This window comes from Kwoniella bestiolae, chromosome 3 (genome assembly GCF_000512585.2).
Source record: "Kwoniella bestiolae CBS 10118 chromosome 3, complete sequence".
Taxonomy (NCBI): Eukaryota; Fungi; Basidiomycota; class Tremellomycetes; order Tremellales; family Cryptococcaceae; genus Kwoniella; species Kwoniella bestiolae.
Window position 1 is genome coordinate 1353593 of NC_089243.1, and position 18400 is coordinate 1371992.

At 46.8% G+C, this 18400-nt stretch overlaps 5 protein-coding genes across 5 annotated transcripts; 3 read left to right on the forward strand and 2 right to left on the reverse strand.

The window, feature by feature from the left end:
* Positions 1 to 156: 156 nt before the first annotated feature.
* On the forward strand, positions 157 to 9752 carry I302_105184 (uncharacterized protein; the record flags this gene model as incomplete). Its single annotated transcript, XM_019195051.1, has 30 exons — positions 157 to 463; positions 526 to 748; positions 807 to 1047; positions 1107 to 1283; positions 1339 to 1407; positions 1459 to 1570; positions 1626 to 2499; positions 2549 to 3020; positions 3072 to 3255; positions 3315 to 3679; positions 3732 to 3852; positions 3902 to 4068; positions 4119 to 4152; positions 4207 to 4421; positions 4497 to 4650; positions 4708 to 4859; positions 4912 to 5229; positions 5285 to 5652; positions 5711 to 5742; positions 5803 to 5818; positions 5875 to 6063; positions 6124 to 6929; positions 6993 to 7111; positions 7169 to 7409; positions 7462 to 7550; positions 7604 to 7987; positions 8044 to 8813; positions 8889 to 9048; positions 9135 to 9318; positions 9424 to 9752. The coding sequence occupies 30 exons, from the start codon at positions 157 to 159 to the stop codon at positions 9750 to 9752; spliced, it is 7872 nt and encodes a 2623-aa protein (XP_019042764.1).
* Positions 9753 to 10061: 309 nt separating this feature from the next.
* I302_105185 (uncharacterized protein) lies at positions 10062 to 12735 on the reverse strand (the record flags this gene model as incomplete). The annotated part of the gene is made up of 17 exons (XM_019195052.1): positions 10062 to 10209; positions 10274 to 10351; positions 10419 to 10618; positions 10673 to 10941; positions 11007 to 11059; positions 11118 to 11205; positions 11267 to 11405; positions 11464 to 11529; positions 11585 to 11720; positions 11771 to 11874; positions 11942 to 11989; positions 12052 to 12114; positions 12174 to 12224; positions 12286 to 12333; positions 12388 to 12412; positions 12462 to 12524; positions 12584 to 12735. 17 exons carry the CDS (start codon positions 12733 to 12735, stop codon positions 10062 to 10064), a joined length of 1731 nt encoding a protein of 576 aa, XP_019042765.1.
* A 359-nt stretch (positions 12736 to 13094) lies between these two features.
* On the forward strand, positions 13095 to 14751 carry I302_105186 (uncharacterized protein; the record flags this gene model as incomplete). Its single annotated transcript, XM_019195053.1, has 9 exons — positions 13095 to 13171; positions 13244 to 13403; positions 13498 to 13615; positions 13686 to 13787; positions 13853 to 13962; positions 14031 to 14165; positions 14238 to 14341; positions 14407 to 14566; positions 14644 to 14751. 9 exons carry the CDS (start codon positions 13095 to 13097, stop codon positions 14749 to 14751), a joined length of 1074 nt encoding a protein of 357 aa, XP_019042766.1.
* A 150-nt stretch (positions 14752 to 14901) lies between these two features.
* I302_105187 (uncharacterized protein) lies at positions 14902 to 16099 on the reverse strand (the record flags this gene model as incomplete). Its single annotated transcript, XM_019195054.1, has 4 exons — positions 14902 to 15256; positions 15343 to 15417; positions 15511 to 15762; positions 15864 to 16099. 4 exons carry the CDS (start codon positions 16097 to 16099, stop codon positions 14902 to 14904), a joined length of 918 nt encoding a protein of 305 aa, XP_019042767.1.
* A 678-nt stretch (positions 16100 to 16777) lies between these two features.
* Positions 16778 to 18381, forward strand: I302_105188 (uncharacterized protein; the record flags this gene model as incomplete). The annotated part of the gene is made up of 7 exons (XM_019195055.1): positions 16778 to 16979; positions 17075 to 17277; positions 17363 to 17476; positions 17577 to 17669; positions 17810 to 18006; positions 18070 to 18149; positions 18221 to 18381. The coding sequence occupies 7 exons, from the start codon at positions 16778 to 16780 to the stop codon at positions 18379 to 18381; spliced, it is 1050 nt and encodes a 349-aa protein (XP_019042768.1).
* Between the last annotated feature and the right edge of the window lie 19 nt (positions 18382 to 18400).

The following is an 18400-nucleotide window of genomic DNA, read 5'->3' on the forward strand; positions in this document are numbered from 1 at the left end:
ATCTAACAATCTCAAAAACAAAAAACACATCTTACCAGGTATTTCATCGACTTGTACCCTTAGTATATTCTTTCTCTCCTTTCTTCACGACAGCAGCGATCCACCAACATTCCGCCTCCCAAGAATACCCATAAAAAGCTACAGGCCCAGCGCGGCATGTCCGCTCAAAACAAGGTCGGATCATGGCTCGAGAAAAATGACGGAACCGACGCTGGAGAAGCTTATGAGTCAGGTTCGGAAACTTCCGTCAATGGAAATGGAAAACCTAATGGTGCAGCGGAGCATGATGGAGATGAAGATGACGATGAGGTTGATGATGATGCCCGGAGTGATGTTTTGGGCAAAAGGGAGGTGGAGGTGGATTGGGAAGCGATAGGACCAAAGTTGAGATTGTCCTTGATGGATAGAAGCAAGAAGAGGAGGAGAGCTTTCATAACGAGATACCTATATGTTTCGGACCAATGTAAGCTTCGTCTCCTGCGGATTGTTCTCACCTGGAAGCTCATTTACTGTTCGACTGTGTAGCTCCTCCACCTTCTCAAGTACCTGCTGTTATGACATCAATCCTATTCTGCATCCCACTTCTCACCGACACTGATCATATTGACGATGTGGTCACGATACTACAGGAACTAGTAGAAAGGGATGAAAAGCTCGCGGAAGGAGCGGAAGGAAAGCTGAAGCTTGGTGATAAGCTTGTCAAGTGGACATCAATGGAAGTCGAGAAAGCAGCGAACCCATCCAAGGTGTAAGTGCTGAATCACTCATCGATTTAAATAGAGGATCCTGCTAAGTGCAGACATCAGCATCCCTCCTCGAACTCTATTCTCCTACCTTTTCCTCACCCTATCACTCCTATCCGTTCTTGGCGCTTCTCGAGGACCGGCAGAAACCTTTATTGCATCGGCCCAAGGTCAAGACCTCTTATTGAGCTTAGCACTGGTGTTGGATGCGATGAGGCTGGCGGAGGATAAGATGAGTTACGCCAAGAGAGTAGAACGGATGCGTAAGAAGTCTGGAATAAGGACTTGGAGAGTGTTGAGGGAAGTAAGTACAAGCCTCAACCTCGTCATCGGTAGTACCCCACTGACTAGTTGACTATATAGTTGCGATCTGCTCTTCCTACTATACTGCACTCTCTTGTGACTCGATCAACTTCGGCACCTTCCCGTTTAGCAGTCCTTATATCGCATGTCATCGGTGTATCTCTGAGACTTAGACCTGCTGGAAAAGGGAAGGAAGGCGATTCAAGAGATGGAAGGGAAATCGTCGAGCAGGAGAAGGTAAGCTGGTCTGTCAAAGACTCGCAGTGATCAGAGCTAACCTTTAGCTTATCAGGACGCAATCATCACCTATTACTCCACCAATATACTAGGATCCAAGACTGCTACTTCACGTCATGCTTCTGTAAGTCGCACGTTGATATACATAGCCTGACAAAGCTGATCCCCTATACAGGCCGTTTTGTCTGAGTTCTTGAGTCAATTTGTGACCTACGAGATATTAGTAGAAAAACTGATACCGGCTGCCGAGAAGATGCTGTTGAGATCGCCAGAACATGCTCTTGAACGTAAGCTAGACGGATCTTTCCTTATGTTTACTCAGCTGAAACGGCACTCTGTCAGTCACCGCCGATCTGCTCAACACCTGCCCTCACGACATATCGCCAATCCTTCCTGCCAAACTCGTCCCTTCCACCCTATCATCGTCCAAATCCTCGAACGCCGAAACCCGAGCCAAATCCGTTATTCTCATGCGAGCTATCCTCAAGCGGTGCAATGACGAGAAGACTCAGGCTAAGATCGCCACCGATATCCTTGCCTTACCCAAGACAGGCAAGACAGCAAGTCCCGAACATCGAGCGATCCTCTTCACCATGGCTGCTGACCTCACACCGTCCGACACCGTATCTTCGACTGTCGTTGACATCTTACCTGGTCTGGTAGCGAAGGAGGGCAATGAGCCTGCTTTCCATGCTCTCAATGCAGCTCTCACACCTCATTTGGCTCATCTTCTAACGTCGAACAAAGATGTATCAACCGCCGCCAGCTCAGCTTTAGTGAAAGAGCTCAACTCGACCAAGATCCCTACTCGAAGAGGATTGTCTACAGCTGTGGGAGAAGCTATCTGGAGAGTGAAATCTTCTGGTCAGCAATTCTCCGTCGAGGGAGAGAAGTTGATAGGTCTCCTTGCGCCCGCCTTGGAGGTCAACTTGAAAGCTGCATCAACATGCTTGCCGGCCAATGCCGGCGGATTCCTAGAAGGTTACGTCGCTCTAGCGTTGGCTATGGGACCTTTGAGTGGTATGCCAGCCGCTGTCAAATTGACAGGAAGTTCAGCTTTAGAAGGTGTCTTGGCTACTTCACCTAAACCTTCTTTCATGCTCAACGATAAAGTACATATCAAATTACCCTCAGAAGACGATGAAAGGTGGCTTCTTAGATCTTTGGAAAGTATAGTCCGCTCTTCAGTGACTAAGGTCAATACTGGTGCCGCCAGGTAAGCTGCACCATTTATGTCACAAAAGCTCAGCTGATTATAAGTATAGGGTGGCGATCGGTCTTACGTTCATTCACCTTGCTTTTGAATCCAAATCGAAATCCATTCGACGAGATACGCTTTCAGTGATATCCTCCTTGATCAAGACAAACTCCAAGCAAGTCAGCCGTATCTTCAGAGAAGCCCTGAAATCATGGTTGAAGTCGCACGATGAACGAAAGGCAGCATCGAAACTGAAGGTGTCTGCCGAAGATGACGATACTGTCACATCAAAATCAAGGGATATCGGTCGACTACTTTCGGCCTTGTTTATATCTTCTCCTGAAGCAGAGAAATGCGTATTGCAAGATTTGGCGGTAGATTATCTCGTCTTGGCTCATCATCCTGAGATCAGCCCTGAAGCTCAGATCTCATGGATCAGCTTGGTACAAGGGTTGGGTCTTGATCCCGCTGCGATAGCTGTCGATGAGAAAGATAGGATACTGAAGAATCTGTGGGATGCTGCTGGTACACCGCCTGAAGTGAGTTTACCCCTCCAATGAGCTGGAATGGTCGCTGACAATGTTTGATAGGATCCACGACTGGCGGAAGCTGCTTATCATGCGGTCACCACTTTGGCGTTCATCGCACCATCGATCTATGTTACCGCTGTTCTGGACAGGCTGAGAGAAGACCTCGATCCCTCGACTCTAGATTTCATAGGTTTGCAAGAAAGAGGGATTTGGGCGACTCCTGCAGATCAGCTATTCGTGGATGGTAAGCTCCTATCAACCAGATGGTCCTTTCGGCGGTTTGTAGCTAACTTGGGATTACAGTTCTCAACCAGAAGAAAGATTCTGGACCCGAGAATAAGAATCGAAAGGACTATGCCACCGAGAAATGGGAGCAGGAGATCCGAGATTCGCTAGCCAAGAAGAAGTCCACCCAGATAGGTGGGAAACTCTCAAAGCAGGATCAAGCAGCCGTCAACGCTCAACTTGCCAAAGAAGCTGAAGTGAGAAGTCAAATCGCTAAAGTACAGGGACAGCTCAAGAGGGGAGTCGAACTTGTTGCGTCTCTTACCAATAGCTTGTCGGAAGGGACGAGCAGACATGTGGATGAAATGGCGAAACTTCTGTTGGCCAGTGTGTTCAGCGCTGGAAATTTCTTGGTGGATGGTAGAGCATTTGAGGTGTTCATTGTAAGTTGTCATACCTATGTCTGAAGAGCCATTTCAGCTGATGATTGTGCAGAATTTGAGCACACTCGCTGCTGAACGATTAGGTGAGACTAGGAGGATGCTTGCTGCTGCCATCTTGAGGAGTCATGAGGCTCCTCTGATAGCGGATGATTATCTGGAAGAACCAGTCGGAGGTGAGTCAGCTGCTGGCATGTCGTAGCTCGTGAGCTGATGTCCCTCCAGAGCTTGTCACGCGTATACTGCATCAACTTCATTTCCTTGCGGAGCAAACTCCGCTCGACAGTACTACATACTCCTTGACTAGCTTGCTATTGACCCAAGTGGTGTCGAAAGGCGGCGTTGGAACGGAATCTCCCCAGAGTGATGAAGCGCAAGAACAACTTACTTTGGTGAGCTAGACCAAGCTGAAGACAATGGGACGAGCTGACAGGATCAATAGGTAATCAATATCATTGCTGCCTGTGTTGGTGAATGTTAGTACCCCTCTCCTTGTCTTCATCACCTAGTCATGCTGATCGCTCTACCAGTCACCAACGATGCTTATCCTCGACTACAAACCATTCGGGACCTCTTGCACGTCATCGGCACCTACTCCAAACTGTCCAAAGATGCCGTTTCGGCTCTCTCGGATCTCGGTGCAGCCGTCAAAGATGTTGCTACGCATGCTGAGATCTCTGAGACGATCGCTGGTACTTTGTCGAAAGACTCGAATGTCAGAAATGCTGCTTTGCAAGCTCTACAAGTGAGTGAAGCTTGTTGTTTGGGGTTGCAAGGCGGACGATGCTGATCCCTGATCTTCAATGTTCGTTTCTGCTAGCCTGTCGATTTGACCGAGCTCGATTACTCTGAGGAGCTTTGGATCGCCATACATGATGATGATGAGCAGAACGCCAATCTCGCCTTACATATCTGGGAAGATAACGGTCTTGATTTGCCTGAATCTTATCTAGAGTCGTTGCTTCGATATCTCAGTGAGCTAGCTGTAGGGAAGTCGCGTGACGATCAGTAGCTGACTTGGTCAAAACCAGGTCACGGAAGTGCTGCTGTTCGACTCGGATGTGCTAGAGCGCTGGCTGAAGGTGCTGAACAGCATCCCTCTTTGGTTGAGCCAACGGTACAAGGCTTACAGGAGCTTTACGTTGAGAAAGCCAAATTGCTAGTACCAGAGTATGACCGATTTGTAAGTTTAGTAAGATCGCTTATGCAGCTGAATGCTGACACTTCGACTATAGGGTATGGTCATTCCCGAGACTGTTAACAGATCTGATCCATGGGAAGCAAGAGTAGCTATCGCCACTGCGCTTGAGAAACTTGCTCCTCTCCTTTCTACCCCTCTCATATCTCCTATCTTCGAATTCTTGATCAACAAAGAGCCCCTTGGTGATCGACATTCTGAAGTCAGACGGACAATGCTCAATGCTGCTATTGCTATTATTGACATACACGGTGGCGAAGCTGTGACGGGCTTGATGAAGCGATTTGAAGATTATCTAGGTTCAGCTACTCCAAGTTCGGAAACGGATGATTATATCAAGGAAGCTGTCGTCATTGTATGTTGGTCTCCGACTCTTCTCTACCTGGTCGTACTGATATTGTGTGAAATAGCTCTTCGGTAGATTGGCAAGGCATCTTGATCCTACCGACCCTCGAATTCCGAAAGTTGTCGACCGACTGGTTGATGCGCTCAACACACCTTCTGAATTGGTCCAATCAGCAGTAGCGGACTGTTTACCACCTTTGGTAGCTGGAATGTCAGAAGAGGAAGTGGAATATCTCGTCGATGGGTTATTCTCAACCTTGACCACCGGAGCCAAATACGCTGGCAGACGAGGTGCAGCCTACGGTCTTGCGGGTATCGTCAAGGGTAGAGGATTACAGAGTCTGAAGGATTACGATCTTATGGACAAGCTCAAGGAGGCTGGGGAGGATAAGAGTGCTTATCAGGGTAGACAAGGGGCTTTGTTCGCTTATGAGTGAGTTGGCGCTTTTTTCGTGGATTTTGGGTGAAGCTGATGGGAATGGTGATGATAGGACATTCACTGCTACGCTTGGAAAGATCTTTGGTGAGTAGTTGTTCGGTCTACGATGATCATTCCGCTAATGAGATTTTTTCCTGATTTCAGAGCCGTATATCATTGAGTGAGTTTCGGAATGTCGAGTTTGCTTAGGAATCATAAGCTGACGACATCGTATAGGCTTGTACCGCAACTACTTGCTCTCTTCGGTGATAGTAATAGCGATGTTAGAGAGGCTACCCAAGATGCCTCTAAGATCATCATGTCAAAGATCTCAGGTCATTGTGTCAAATTGATGTTGCCTACTCTGCTTGATGCTTTGGAGGAGAAGCAATGGAGAATCAAAAAGGGTGCAATTGAGCTATTAGGGTGAGCTCGCAGTCGAATGGGCCATGAGCGTTCCTTGAGAGCTAACAACCTTTTCTGCAGTGCAATGGCGTTCTGTGCTCCTCGACAGCTTTCCCTCTCGCTACCTACAATCATCCCTCACCTTACTGGAGTTGTCAACGATTCACATGCTCAAGTCAAATCAGCTGCCAATACCAGTCTGAAACGATTCGGTGAAGTCCTCAACAACCCGGAAGTCAAGTCCATCCAAAACACCTTGATGAAAGCTCTTGCCGATCCTACTGCCAAGACCAACACTGCATTGTCAACTCTGCTCAAGACCACCTTCGAGCATTATCTCGATGCTCCTTCGCTTGCTCTGGTCATGCCCATCATCGATCGAGGATTGCGACAACGATCTTCCGAAACGAAGCGAAAAGCCGCTCAGATCGTTGGTAATATGGCCTCTCTCACCGAGACACGGGATTTGGTACCATACTTGAACGAGCTTATGCCTTTGGTTCACGAAGTTCTTGTTGACCCGGTTCCAGAAGCCAGAGCGACTGCTGCGAAATCTTTGGGTACCTTGGTCGAGAGATTGGGTGAAACCAACTTCCCCAATCTCGTTAACGAGTTACTGCAGACTCTTCGATCGGATACGAGCGGTGTGGACAGACAAGGTGCCGCTCAAGGTTTATCGGAAGTCCTTTCTGGTTTGGGTATGGAGAAGCTGGAAGGACTCTTACCGGAGATTATCACCAATACTGCCAGTCCAAGACCATATGTTAGGGAAGGTTTCATCTCTCTGTTGGTGTACTTGCCAGCTACGTTCGGTCATCGATTTGCTCCTCATCTTGGAAGAGTCATTCCTCCTATCCTGAATGGTTTGGCTGATGATTCCGAATATGGTGAGTCATCCTTTTCACTCTTTTTTGGGGGGGTCATTACTGATAGTCTTGTGGTGATTGCAGTACGAGAAGCATCTATGCGGGCTGGTAAGATGATCATTGCGAACTACGCTTCCAAAGCTATCGACCTGTTGTTGCCGGAGTTGGAGAAGGGTATGATCGATGTTTCATGGCGAATCAGAGTGAGTCCTCGTGTATCGCACATCAGTAGGATGATGCTGATATGGTAATATCAATAGCAATCGTCCATCTCACTTACTGGAGAATTGCTCTACCGAGTTACCGGTATCAGTGGAAAAGTCGAGCTGGAAGAGGACGAAGCTCCTGCACATTCCGCCGACGCTGCCAGGAAAGCACTTCTCGAAGCTCTCGGTCAAGAGAGGAGAGACAGAGTATTGGCTACGCTGTACATTGTTCGACAGGATGCTGTATCTATCGTCAGACAAGCTTCCATCCATATCTGGAAAGCTCTTGTTCAGAGTAAGTCCCCTGCTTATGCCGTGAATCACGTCGCTAATCCTTCCCCCCATAGATACCCCTCGAACGACCAGGGAAATCTTACCCGTGCTCATGCAAATCATCATGTCGCTTTTGGGAAGTCCCGAAGTCGATCAACAAGAGGTGGGTGAACGGCCCTGGCCTTCTGAATATTAGCTAACCTTTCTTCATTGCAGACCGCCTCACGAACACTCGGAGAGCTTTGTCGAAAGAACGGAGAGCGGATCTTCGGAGAAATCATTCCTATCTTGCAAAAGGCTATCTCATCGCCCGACGCTCGAAGCAAGGAAGGTGCTTGTTTGGCTTTCGCAGATGTTATGGCTGCTACCAGCAAGGAAGTCATCCAAGATCACGAAGATACCATCATATCTTCCGTCAGGACCGCTCTTGTCGATGCGGAACCTTCTGTCAGGACTGCCGCTGCAAGGACGTTCGACGCCATGCAGCATTACATGGGTGCCAAGGCTATCGATCAGACCATCCCTACGTTGTTGGAGGCTATGAGAAACCCTGGAGAAACTTCGGAGACTGCTTTGAAGGCTTTACAAGAGGTCATGAGCGTAAGTCAGCTGATGAATGAGATCTTTGTGGAAGCTGACATGACGATCGTCAACAGGTACGAGCCAACAGCGTGTTCCCTGTTCTCATCCCGACACTTATCGCCCAACCCATCACTGCCTTCAATGCTCGAGCTCTCGGTCAACTCGTCAAAGTCGCCGGATCAGCTCTCAACAAACGTCTCGATACCGTTCTCGGCGCTTTGGTCAAATCGCTCGAAAAAGAGAAAGACGAAGAGATCATTGGCGAACTCAACTCGGCTATCGAATCGCTACTTGCTTCAGTGGAAGATTCCGATGGTATTCACTTATTGGAGATGCTCTTGATTGGATGGGCTAAAGACCATAACCCGGTTAGGAGAGCTACGGCGTGTGATGTCTTCGGAACGATGTGTCAAGTCAACGAAGCCGATACGACCGAGTACCGAGTCGATTGGATTCGAATCCTCATTACCTTATTTGACGATTCTACGGAAGAAGTGGTCGTGGCTGCTTGGAAGGCATTAGAACACTTTGTCAAGACTGTTGATAAAGATGAATTGGAAGATCTGGTGGTACCCCTCAGAAGAAGTATCGAATCGTCCGGAGCGCCCGGTCGAACCGTTCCTGGATTCTCGAGACCCAAGGGTGTTCAGTCTATCGTGCCCATATTACTTGCTGGTGTGTTGAGCGGAACGCAGGAACAGAGAGAACAAGCTGCATTGGGTATTGGAGAATTGGTACAGCGTACTACTGAGGCTGCTATCAAGCCTTACATTATCCAATTGACTGGTCCGTTGATTCGTGTGATTTCGGGTCAAGCTATCGCTCCTCAGATCAAATCTGCCATGTGAGTTGACTTCCCCACCTCTGTGAATTCCAATAAATAGGATCGTTGGCTGATGGCTGTTGTGGAAATGACTAGATTACTCACTCTCACCGTCTTGCTCGAGGAGGTACCTCAACTGGTCAAACCTTTCCATCCTCAACTTACTCGAACATTCGTCAAATCCGCTTCGGATCCTGCCGCCGTGTCGGTACGGAATCGTGCTGCTGCCGGTTTGGGTGCATTGATGAAACATCAGGTGGGTCTAGCGTCTTCCTCTCCTCAGTAACTTTCTCTAGTATCCATGTTTAAAATGGTAGCTGACTATGTGTTCTCCTCCATCAGCCCCGTGTCGACCCATTGATCACAGAGTTGATAGGAGGTATCCGAGCGGGCGATAATGAGATTGCTCCTTCCATGGCCAACGCTCTCGCTGCTGTATGTAAGAGCGCAGGCAAGAATATAGGTGCGGGTGCAAAGGCGCAGATCGTAGAGCTGGTAGAAGAGGCGTTTACGGCTGGAAGAAATGGTGAGTTGTTGTTCACTCATAATATCCCTTCGTCTTCCTGTCGTAGAGAAAGTCATGTCCCGTACACTAGAATTACCCGCTGACTTTCATGTACTTCGCACACAGAGAACTACAACACCTCGATATCACGTATAATATCCGGTCTAGGCCACTCCGACCCCACCTCCATCGAAAGTATCGTCCAAACTTTCCTAGCTTCCACGGATTACCCACCAACCTCCCTAACAAGTTTAATGATCCTCCATATACTTGAAGAATGTCCTGAGGCATTGTACAAATTGGACGTAGTTGAAGATATCACTAGGAAGGTCATGGCGTCCATATCGACTAGTGAAGGGGGTCCGTCGGTGCAGAGACCCGCTAGGGAATCTAGGGAGTTGATGAGGAAGGGGAAATTGGGGGATGATGAGCGGGTGCAGGCTATTTTGAGGTAGCGGAAATATAGAGGTAGACGTACAAGTAGAAGTAGATTTAGATATTCGAATCATTGGATACCCTTACATACAGATATGGAATTGTTGATTCATGTTCAAGTCGCATACATGGGGTATGCATTTCAATGATCGTAGTCAAGTCTATTATACATTTCATCATGAAGGCATTATTTACAAGCAAAAGCAATATCACCAAATACCAAAATTATATACACTTCATAAACCCAGATGAAGTATATTCTCATCAAATGTCGTTAATTCCATTATCCTCTCTTCATGCGAGTTCCACCCGTCCATCGTGCATGTCACTCAACTCCTCCCTCGCTTCAAGGGAGATTCCATGCTGACCTCAGCCAGGTTATCCAAATGGCCATGAGATCTTTTCATCCCGCTTCTAGGTGCGTCGTGCTGCAACGTAGGCAAGATCCCTTCCAGAGAAAGTTCAATCTCCGTTATTCTGTTCGCAAGGTACTGGGTCAGCTGCTCTGTTGGCTCTAAGGATGACAAGAGATGGAGCTTACCTGATTGATAATTTCTTGTTAGACGGTACGTATTCATACGCTTTTCTGTAGAGCGATAATGCCTGTTGGAGATCCCCACTACATTCACACACAAATTCAGTTAAATCAATCCGATGACAAGTCAGGTGGCAATAGCTGAGCGTACTTTTGGTGTAGCTTTCTAGCGTGGGAGACTATCACTCTCGCTCTGGTATCTCGTTCTTCGGGGGATAAGGCGTATATGCTTGTGTTGTTATCACCAGACAGTGTTGATGCACCAGGCTTGATTTCTTCTGCCTGAACAACAATGGAAGCGTTTGACTTCTCCTTTTCTCTCTCCATTTGTTGAGCGACTATCTTCTGAATCTATTTCCATATCAGCTGAACGGAACGACAATAAGCCCTTCAAAGCTGACATACCCTCTGATCAAGCTGTTCATCCGTCATTCCTTTGATCCCCATCTCTTGCACTGTCTCTTGCTTCACCGCTACTCCCGCAATATTTTCCTTGTCTAGTCGCTTTTTGACATTCGTCACTCTCATGGGTCTAGTATTGGTAGACAGACTCGACAAAGCCATTCGACCACCTGTCGGGGCAGACTGTCTTGGTCCAGCGTGGATTTTGAACGATGCATTCGAGCTGAGAGGCTTGGTGACTCGTGGTAATGGCACGGAAACTCTCCTCGAGTCTGATATTGATGCGATTTCGACTGTTGTCAGATACTTGTAACTCTAGGCAATCACAGCTACTTACTGTTATCTGGTATAGTCAGACGGTTCTCAACGGATTTGGACTTTTTGGCGAACCTGTGGACAATCAAAATATCGGCTAAAGTCTTTCAATATCATGAAATGATTAACTGACTGCAGCGTATTGATGGTGTCTCTAGCAAACTTCTCTCCAGGTGCCAAGCAGCAAATCAATAATCCTTGTGAGGTACCTCCGAGAGCATCTGTTCAAATGAGATAATCAGCTGAGATACACCGCAACTGCTTCTCAGCTACTCAGCCTACCTTGAAGTAATCTGGTAAGCTTGGATTCTCGGTATGGTACGAATACACCTCCCTTATCGGTGTTGCCCTTCTCAGCATTCATGTTCAGGGCATCCACAACCTTGCCTAGAATCGTCAAGGATGTGTTGATCGCAGAACTCTGCCATAGTCTTACAAATCAGCAAGTATTAGAAGAAGCTCAATATGTATTGGCTCACCTCTCTCATCCTCTCTTTATCGTTTCCTGTGTGATTGTTGTTCTCCGATCCGGCAAGATCAATCAGCTATACCAAGCAGTAAGCTAATCTGTCCAACCACGATCGATACCGGAAAGCTTACACAAATTTTACCATATTTCACTTGTAGGGGATTGGCATCATCCCTTGCTTCGAGATAGAGGGTCAAGATTGCATGTGATCGAGAGGAGGACGAGTTGAGTTTGGTAGATGCCGTTTTACGTGTTTTGGCGGCAGCGCTATCATACTGATAAACGATGTCATAGGCAGTGATGGACGGTATACTTACTTGTATATCTCACTGAACTCCTGGACGCTATTGCTGGGTTGTATAATCAGATCTGGAATGATATTATGACCTTCTGAGGACATCCTTATGTCTCTCTTTCTTGGCTGACACGGAACCCCATTGTAAGCTAGACGATAACCCACTGCGCATTTATATGAGAAGGAAGCTTACCTCTGATCGATCACCTAACAAATCGTATACCTCGTCCTTGAGGATTTCCTATGACCGGATGCATACTGTCAGGATATGATCGAGCAGTGTAAAAAGAGTCGACTACTTACCACATACGAAAAAGCAATTCTCAACGTTGATGATCGCATTTCTGATCGGCTTTGAAAGATTGCCTTTGTGTAGGTGCTATGAGCTTCGACCGTCAGGTTAAGAAAAAAGGTGATCAGCTCACCTGTACAGTCCTCGGTATGATCCCAGGATCTAAGGCAGAGCCTTGCATAGTCTATGAGTATATATCAGCTATGTTATTCCAAATCAGACACTGTTTCGCTAGCTGGACCTACGTGCGTTTTACCTGATCCTGTCACTCCGTAAGTGAATATCGTGGTGTTCTTTTTATCGTTGTGAGCTGATGGTGAACGGAATACAGTGATCTGATAACTCACCTGACCGCTCAGCGCTTGTTCGATCCTGTGTTCCGATGTCAGCTTCGGCTCATTGAGCAGCGGATTCAGCTTACATAGGTCTCAGACTGTCGAATACTTCTTCCTGTGTACTCGAGGCCGAATGGCATCTATCCAGTCTATCGGGGTATGATAGTCAGCTTCACATGAGACTCTAGCCATGCCAATGCAAGCTCACTCGAAATGGTACTTCTTGTCCCCCTCTTTATTCAATGCTACAATATTGTTCCCCTCTACCTTGATTCCCTCAGGGTTGATCTTCCCGTCCGACGGATGAGGGGGCCGGAGTCTGACATGGCATGAGATGGCTTTTGAGGTGGTTCTGGTCATTTCGATAAGTTGCTGGCAATCGTATTTGTTGGCGTTGGCCTTGACTACAATGATATATGCATGAATGAGATGAATAAAACTACTACTCTGACGGTGTCAACAATGCCTGTGAGCTGTAGATGGCATCGTTCAACCTCCACTCGACATTTGCGTAACAGGCACGGCGAATGGAGATGTGACCAATCTCCGGGAAAACAGTCGCGTGTATCTTGGATGATGAGAAATAACGTGTAAACAATCAATTTAGTTGACAGTTTCATGCATCTGCATCCCGTCTTCTTTCTCTTCGTCAAACAGCTTTTCCCTTCTCAACCTGGGATACATATATCTCGATCCATCCACCTCAGCTCTAGACTATCATGGCAGCCATTGCAAATCCCTCCACGATGCACGCTTCTACTTCGGGTGGATCAAGTCTGCACCAAGCAGTCGACCAGTAAGTCTAGTCTGGACCATACAACTCTACCTCGAGCCACAGGGTGATTGCCATACTCACACTTGGATATAGTATATCAACCGAAGTCTCCTCAGGCTTTCATGTCTTACAACATCGCGATCGATTCCAGGAGAAAGCTCTAAGGGATGTCACGTTGAACAGCAACGATTCAGCTATGATGCTGGATCCTAATAATCCGGTGTTAGTGAGGGAGGAGATGGAATCGCAGAAGGTGAGTCGGAGGACCATGACACTCAACTTCCCGGATGCGTCGATACTACCACAGCAAGAGGGATAAGAGCTGATAATGTGAAGTAATGCTGTAGGAATACTTCCGACGACTCAAATTCACATATCTCGAACAAGAAGCCAAAAGGCATTTCTTATCTTCCATAATGCTTGAGGAACCGCCTACAGTAGAACAAGGGGAGAACGAAGAGCGAGGTGAGACACCAGCTACATTGCAGATGAATCTGGTATGCGTTAGCTGATGGTCCTAATATCTGGAATGTAGAACGAATCAACGCTGAGAAGAAAGCTGTACTGAAAGAAACCAAGTCGACAATCGAGGAGATGAGAAGTATGACTGTTAAATTGGCTGAAGAGAATGCTCAGAGTCAGTTGAGATCTCTCTTTCGAGGCAGGACCGCTCAGCTGAAAATGTATCCCCAATCCATATAGAACATATAGCGATGTCGGAGAAGTTGGCCGAAGCTCAAGCTTTACAAAAGCAGATAAGGGATATGGAACTTGAATTAGCTAGGATAAAAGCTACTCACCCTCCCGAGAATGTAAGCTTGCGTTCCTCTCTGATTTTCTGATGGCGACCCAGCTGACAACGACCCATCATGTCATATAGAGAATGACGACAGCCCAAGCTAATGATACGTTGGATGCTCAAATTGTCGAGATGGAACGGTTGACAGACGCGATCTCATCGACTCAGAGTCAAACTGATACTGCTAGAGAAGAGGTCGCTAGAGTCGCTAAGGAGGTGAGCTAGTTTTCTCTAATTCGTGCCCTAGCAAGATAGAGACAGGGATAGCTCTGATAGTATGTACCATAGGTACAACGTCTGAGTCGGGATAGAGAGAGGGAAGAGGCTCGAGCCAAGGAAGTGAGGGAAGGTAGAGAAGCGGGAGATACGAAGGTGGATGAGATATGTCGATGGTAAGTGGACGATCAGCTGTCTCGTCATCGCATTTCATCCAATAGCTGATAAAAATGGTTTGTAGGTACTCGTCGTCTATGGCTTTTTACCGATCATTATTGGGTATAAAATCTGTCAAAGCCGTATCAGATAGTGAATTACACATGGAGTACGACGTACCCATTGGTCCCGTAACATTAGCCTTGACTTTTGACGAGATGAGCAAGAGGTTCGCCGATGCGAGAGTGAGTATGGGGACGACTGTCTTACAGCTGCCTCCATGAACGAAGGGCAGTCTCAGCTGATGTGACACGGATTGTAGCTCATAGGCAGCGATATGGACATCTCTGAGTCTGTGGGAATAGCAGCTGGATCAAACGATGTTCCTGGTCTGGTAGCGGACGTTTTGGTCAGATTGAGACCAGCTTGAAAGACTTAGGAAACGCTATTGTCCTTGGTAATTTGGGTATTTACGTTGTATTTTGATATCATGTATATAATCAATATTTCTCGCTTCTACATCACCCGTATTACTGATAATCTAGCTCAAAAAGGCTTCGATAACGAAGCTACAAGGGATCTACATGAAGTCCCTCAGGACATCTTGCAAATCCCTCTGACCCGTCCACGTCGGATCATGCGGCAAGATCTCCTCATCGTCGAATGTCGACCAAGTATCCTCCCCCCATTTCCTTAATAAACCAGCTTTGATACTCATCACCAGATTTGTATCCTCTGAGTCTCTCTCATATTCCTCGAGGGTATATTGCTCGATGATAGGCTGTCGATGATGTACTTTCTGAAAAGTGTCGATGAGCTCTTGGCCTGATGGGGTATAGTTGAATATATGGATTGCACGGCCATTGAGAGAGTCGAGGTTGGACGAGGAGGTGAGGATGAGCTGGGTGAGGGCGTGTCCTAGGTATTTGGAGGATCTGCCGCGAATTGGGAATTATTAGCCAGGTCCGGCTTGGAAGGGTGCAACGAGATAGATGGGTCATGGGAGAGAAAGTATACTCACGTTAATCTCAGGGGTTTGTTCAGAGCATCTTTGTAAAGCACGATTTTATTCTTTTGAACGTCTGTACCTAAAAATCTATCGATAGTCGAAGATACTCAACAGTCAGCCAAGACTTATCCCAACACACCGTGATACACTTCAATCCAGAGAGTTCATACCAACACTCACTTCAATCCAAAGAAATAATCAACCAACAACCCGATCCTAACGTTCAACCAAGGTATCCCCAAATCCTTCATCTTCTTGTTAATTTCTTCTTTTATAGGTACGAGGGTCTGTAATCCCTTTGAATCGTTGATTTCAGATGCGGTCCAGGAGACTCCGAAATCGGATTGGATGAATGTTTTCAGTGTTTTAGAAGCGGCTAGTATGTCCAGGAGGGGGAGTTGGACGTGCAGGGAGGCGTCGGACATTGTTGAGCTGTATGGTAAAGCGCATCATAATCGGTAATGCAAATAAGATATGTCAGATCGAGTGAAGATATTCAATCTCTTGAAGGGGATGAAGATGCCTCGACTCACATCAACACTTCCAACCCCTCCACGGCATTCTTGTTGACCTGATCACCCTCATCGGTATGATCATCCAGTCGAATGATTCTCCTCTCAATTTTCGTAGGTATAACACCGAGATCAGACGATGGTCGATGTAAGATTACTAAATGGATTTTACCCTTCTCGTTGGCATCTAGTAAGAAAGGTAGGAGGGCAGATCCGATATGACCGTTATGTCCTATGAGGCCTAGTTGGATGGTCATCGTTAAGTTCGCAAGTACCTATATATGTATGTTTGAGATATTAGGGAATGCGGGTGCAGATGCATCTGTATAGGTAACAGATCTTGCACATTTATATACATGCAATTTGACCTCGTTGTTTTGTATACAGTGTATGAATTATCAGATAAACTCCGCTAGTCAGTCAATCAATCATAATCCACATCGTCAGAGTACGTTGCGTTGTTACTCCACCATGCTGAGTAATCAAAATGCACTTGCTGAGTTCATCCCTTTTTAGGATAAGTGGAGGGTCTTGCGTCCGCAGTCTGAAAGGATATCCTTTGTTCTTAGGATCAACGTGAGCTGGCTGTCCTCAAGGAAGCAAGAATAAACATGAGGGATGGACGTTGTTGATGAGTCGAGGTCGATATTGCTACCTTGAATCGGGCTGACTATATATGCTCACACTCCGTCGGTGTGGTGATAACGATAACGGAATCAAATTTGTCTCGCAATCATCCTCCACTCTGAGATCAACATTTAAAGGTGACAATACCAAAAATTACTCGAGCATGCATGTCTGCTGTATAGAGGTGTATCCATACAAGTGCTGGCAAGCTTATCATCAATTATCTGACCCTTACATAGCTCACGAACTCACCGGCGTAGATATCAACGCATCAAAGATACAACTTATACCACCAACCCACTACCGGGATGTATTTCGACCTGTACCAGCCCTTCCCCCTTCCCGCTGACATCGACGATGGACAGTCCAAGAAAAGTAAAAAAGGGAAAGGCAAAGCTGCACCGAATCAACCTCCTCAGACGGCTAGTACACCAGCCAAGGACTGCTGGAGTGGGATAGAAAGTAAGGATAAAGATGTTTTCGTAAAGAAGGTAGCTTTGTCTGGGCATCGTAAGTTATCTATCCCTCATACTTCCCAGCCTTCATCTCAGAGAGAAGGCATCCTGGAAAGGGGCCCATCAGCTGATATACATCTATGATCATAGTGGGCTACTCGGTCATTGGACTTACGGTCACACCTTCAGAACCTTCAAATCAAGTTATCCCATTCCCGTTCTCATCCGCCGTACCATTCCCAGAACTCGATCCCAGATCATCCTCCCATGCTTCAAGTTCGTCGAGCAAGTCCCCAATGGTGCAGGTCACGAGGTATCATATGAGGCTGGATGATAACAGGGTACATCCTCTGGTTAGTCGTGCTATCTCTGCTCATGAGCCCTCGCAATGCACAATCCCGAGCCAGTGTTGCTGACAATTTGCATCATCTCACTTAGACAAGTCAGAATACAAGTACTCTCAAGCAATATGATATACTCAGTGTAGCGCCAACAAGCGATAAAGCCTTTCAATTGGCATGTACGGACCTATCCAATCCTGGACCTAATCAGGTGGGTAGTCTGTTCCCATCACACCTTCTCTCATAACCTCGAACCCGAACGTCAAAAGCAGGGCTAACATCAAGTTTTCTTCGCTTTGCGCCGAGCTCAGATATCAATAATCACTCTCCCACTGCACGAAAGACCATTTACATTCAGATTCAACTGGAAGCAGATGAGGCAGGCTCAGCGGAATGGCGTGGTGGTGAGTTTGGATCTCAAGCATTCGTTGAACCTCCTGCTTTTCATCCCATCACCCATGATTAGTCACTGTCACATCTCACGGGATCATCTTCTTTTTTTGTTCGGGCATATTACCGAACTTCGTACTGACCCTTCACGCAGTTCGAGCTCCTCTACTCCCCCGCCCTCTTTCCTCCCTCCTCAACCTCCCCAGAGACTTCCCGTCGATACCGCCAAAACTTCTTATCCAATGCCAGAGAAGTAATCAGAATAACAGGTGGGAAAGGTGTGATCCTTTCCTCTGGACCTAATGGGGATCCCTCGAGTGGGTTAAGGGGTGCTTTGGATATAGTTAATCTGTAAGTGATAGTTTCATTCAATCAATATAATAAACACGAGCTAATTGTCAATTGACGGTATAGAGCTACGATGATTGGGATGCCATCCAACTTGGCCAAAGAATCCATTTCGAATACCGCTAAGAACGTACTGTTACGTGCTCGTATGTCTTTTCCCTTCTCATTGACCACCTGGGGCGTCATCAATACTGACCTGTTCTTTCATGCTTATCAGAAGCTAGAAAAACGTTCAAAGCTGTCATGTCGATGCCCAAGATTGTTCCTCCATTGGGGAATATTGCCAATCACGCCGAAAATGATATATCTCAGCATAAAAAACGTTCATCTAATGATCCAGCTGAGGAGATAGGCAAGGTTAAGAAAGTCAAGGTATAAATCCACCTTGTGTAGTGTA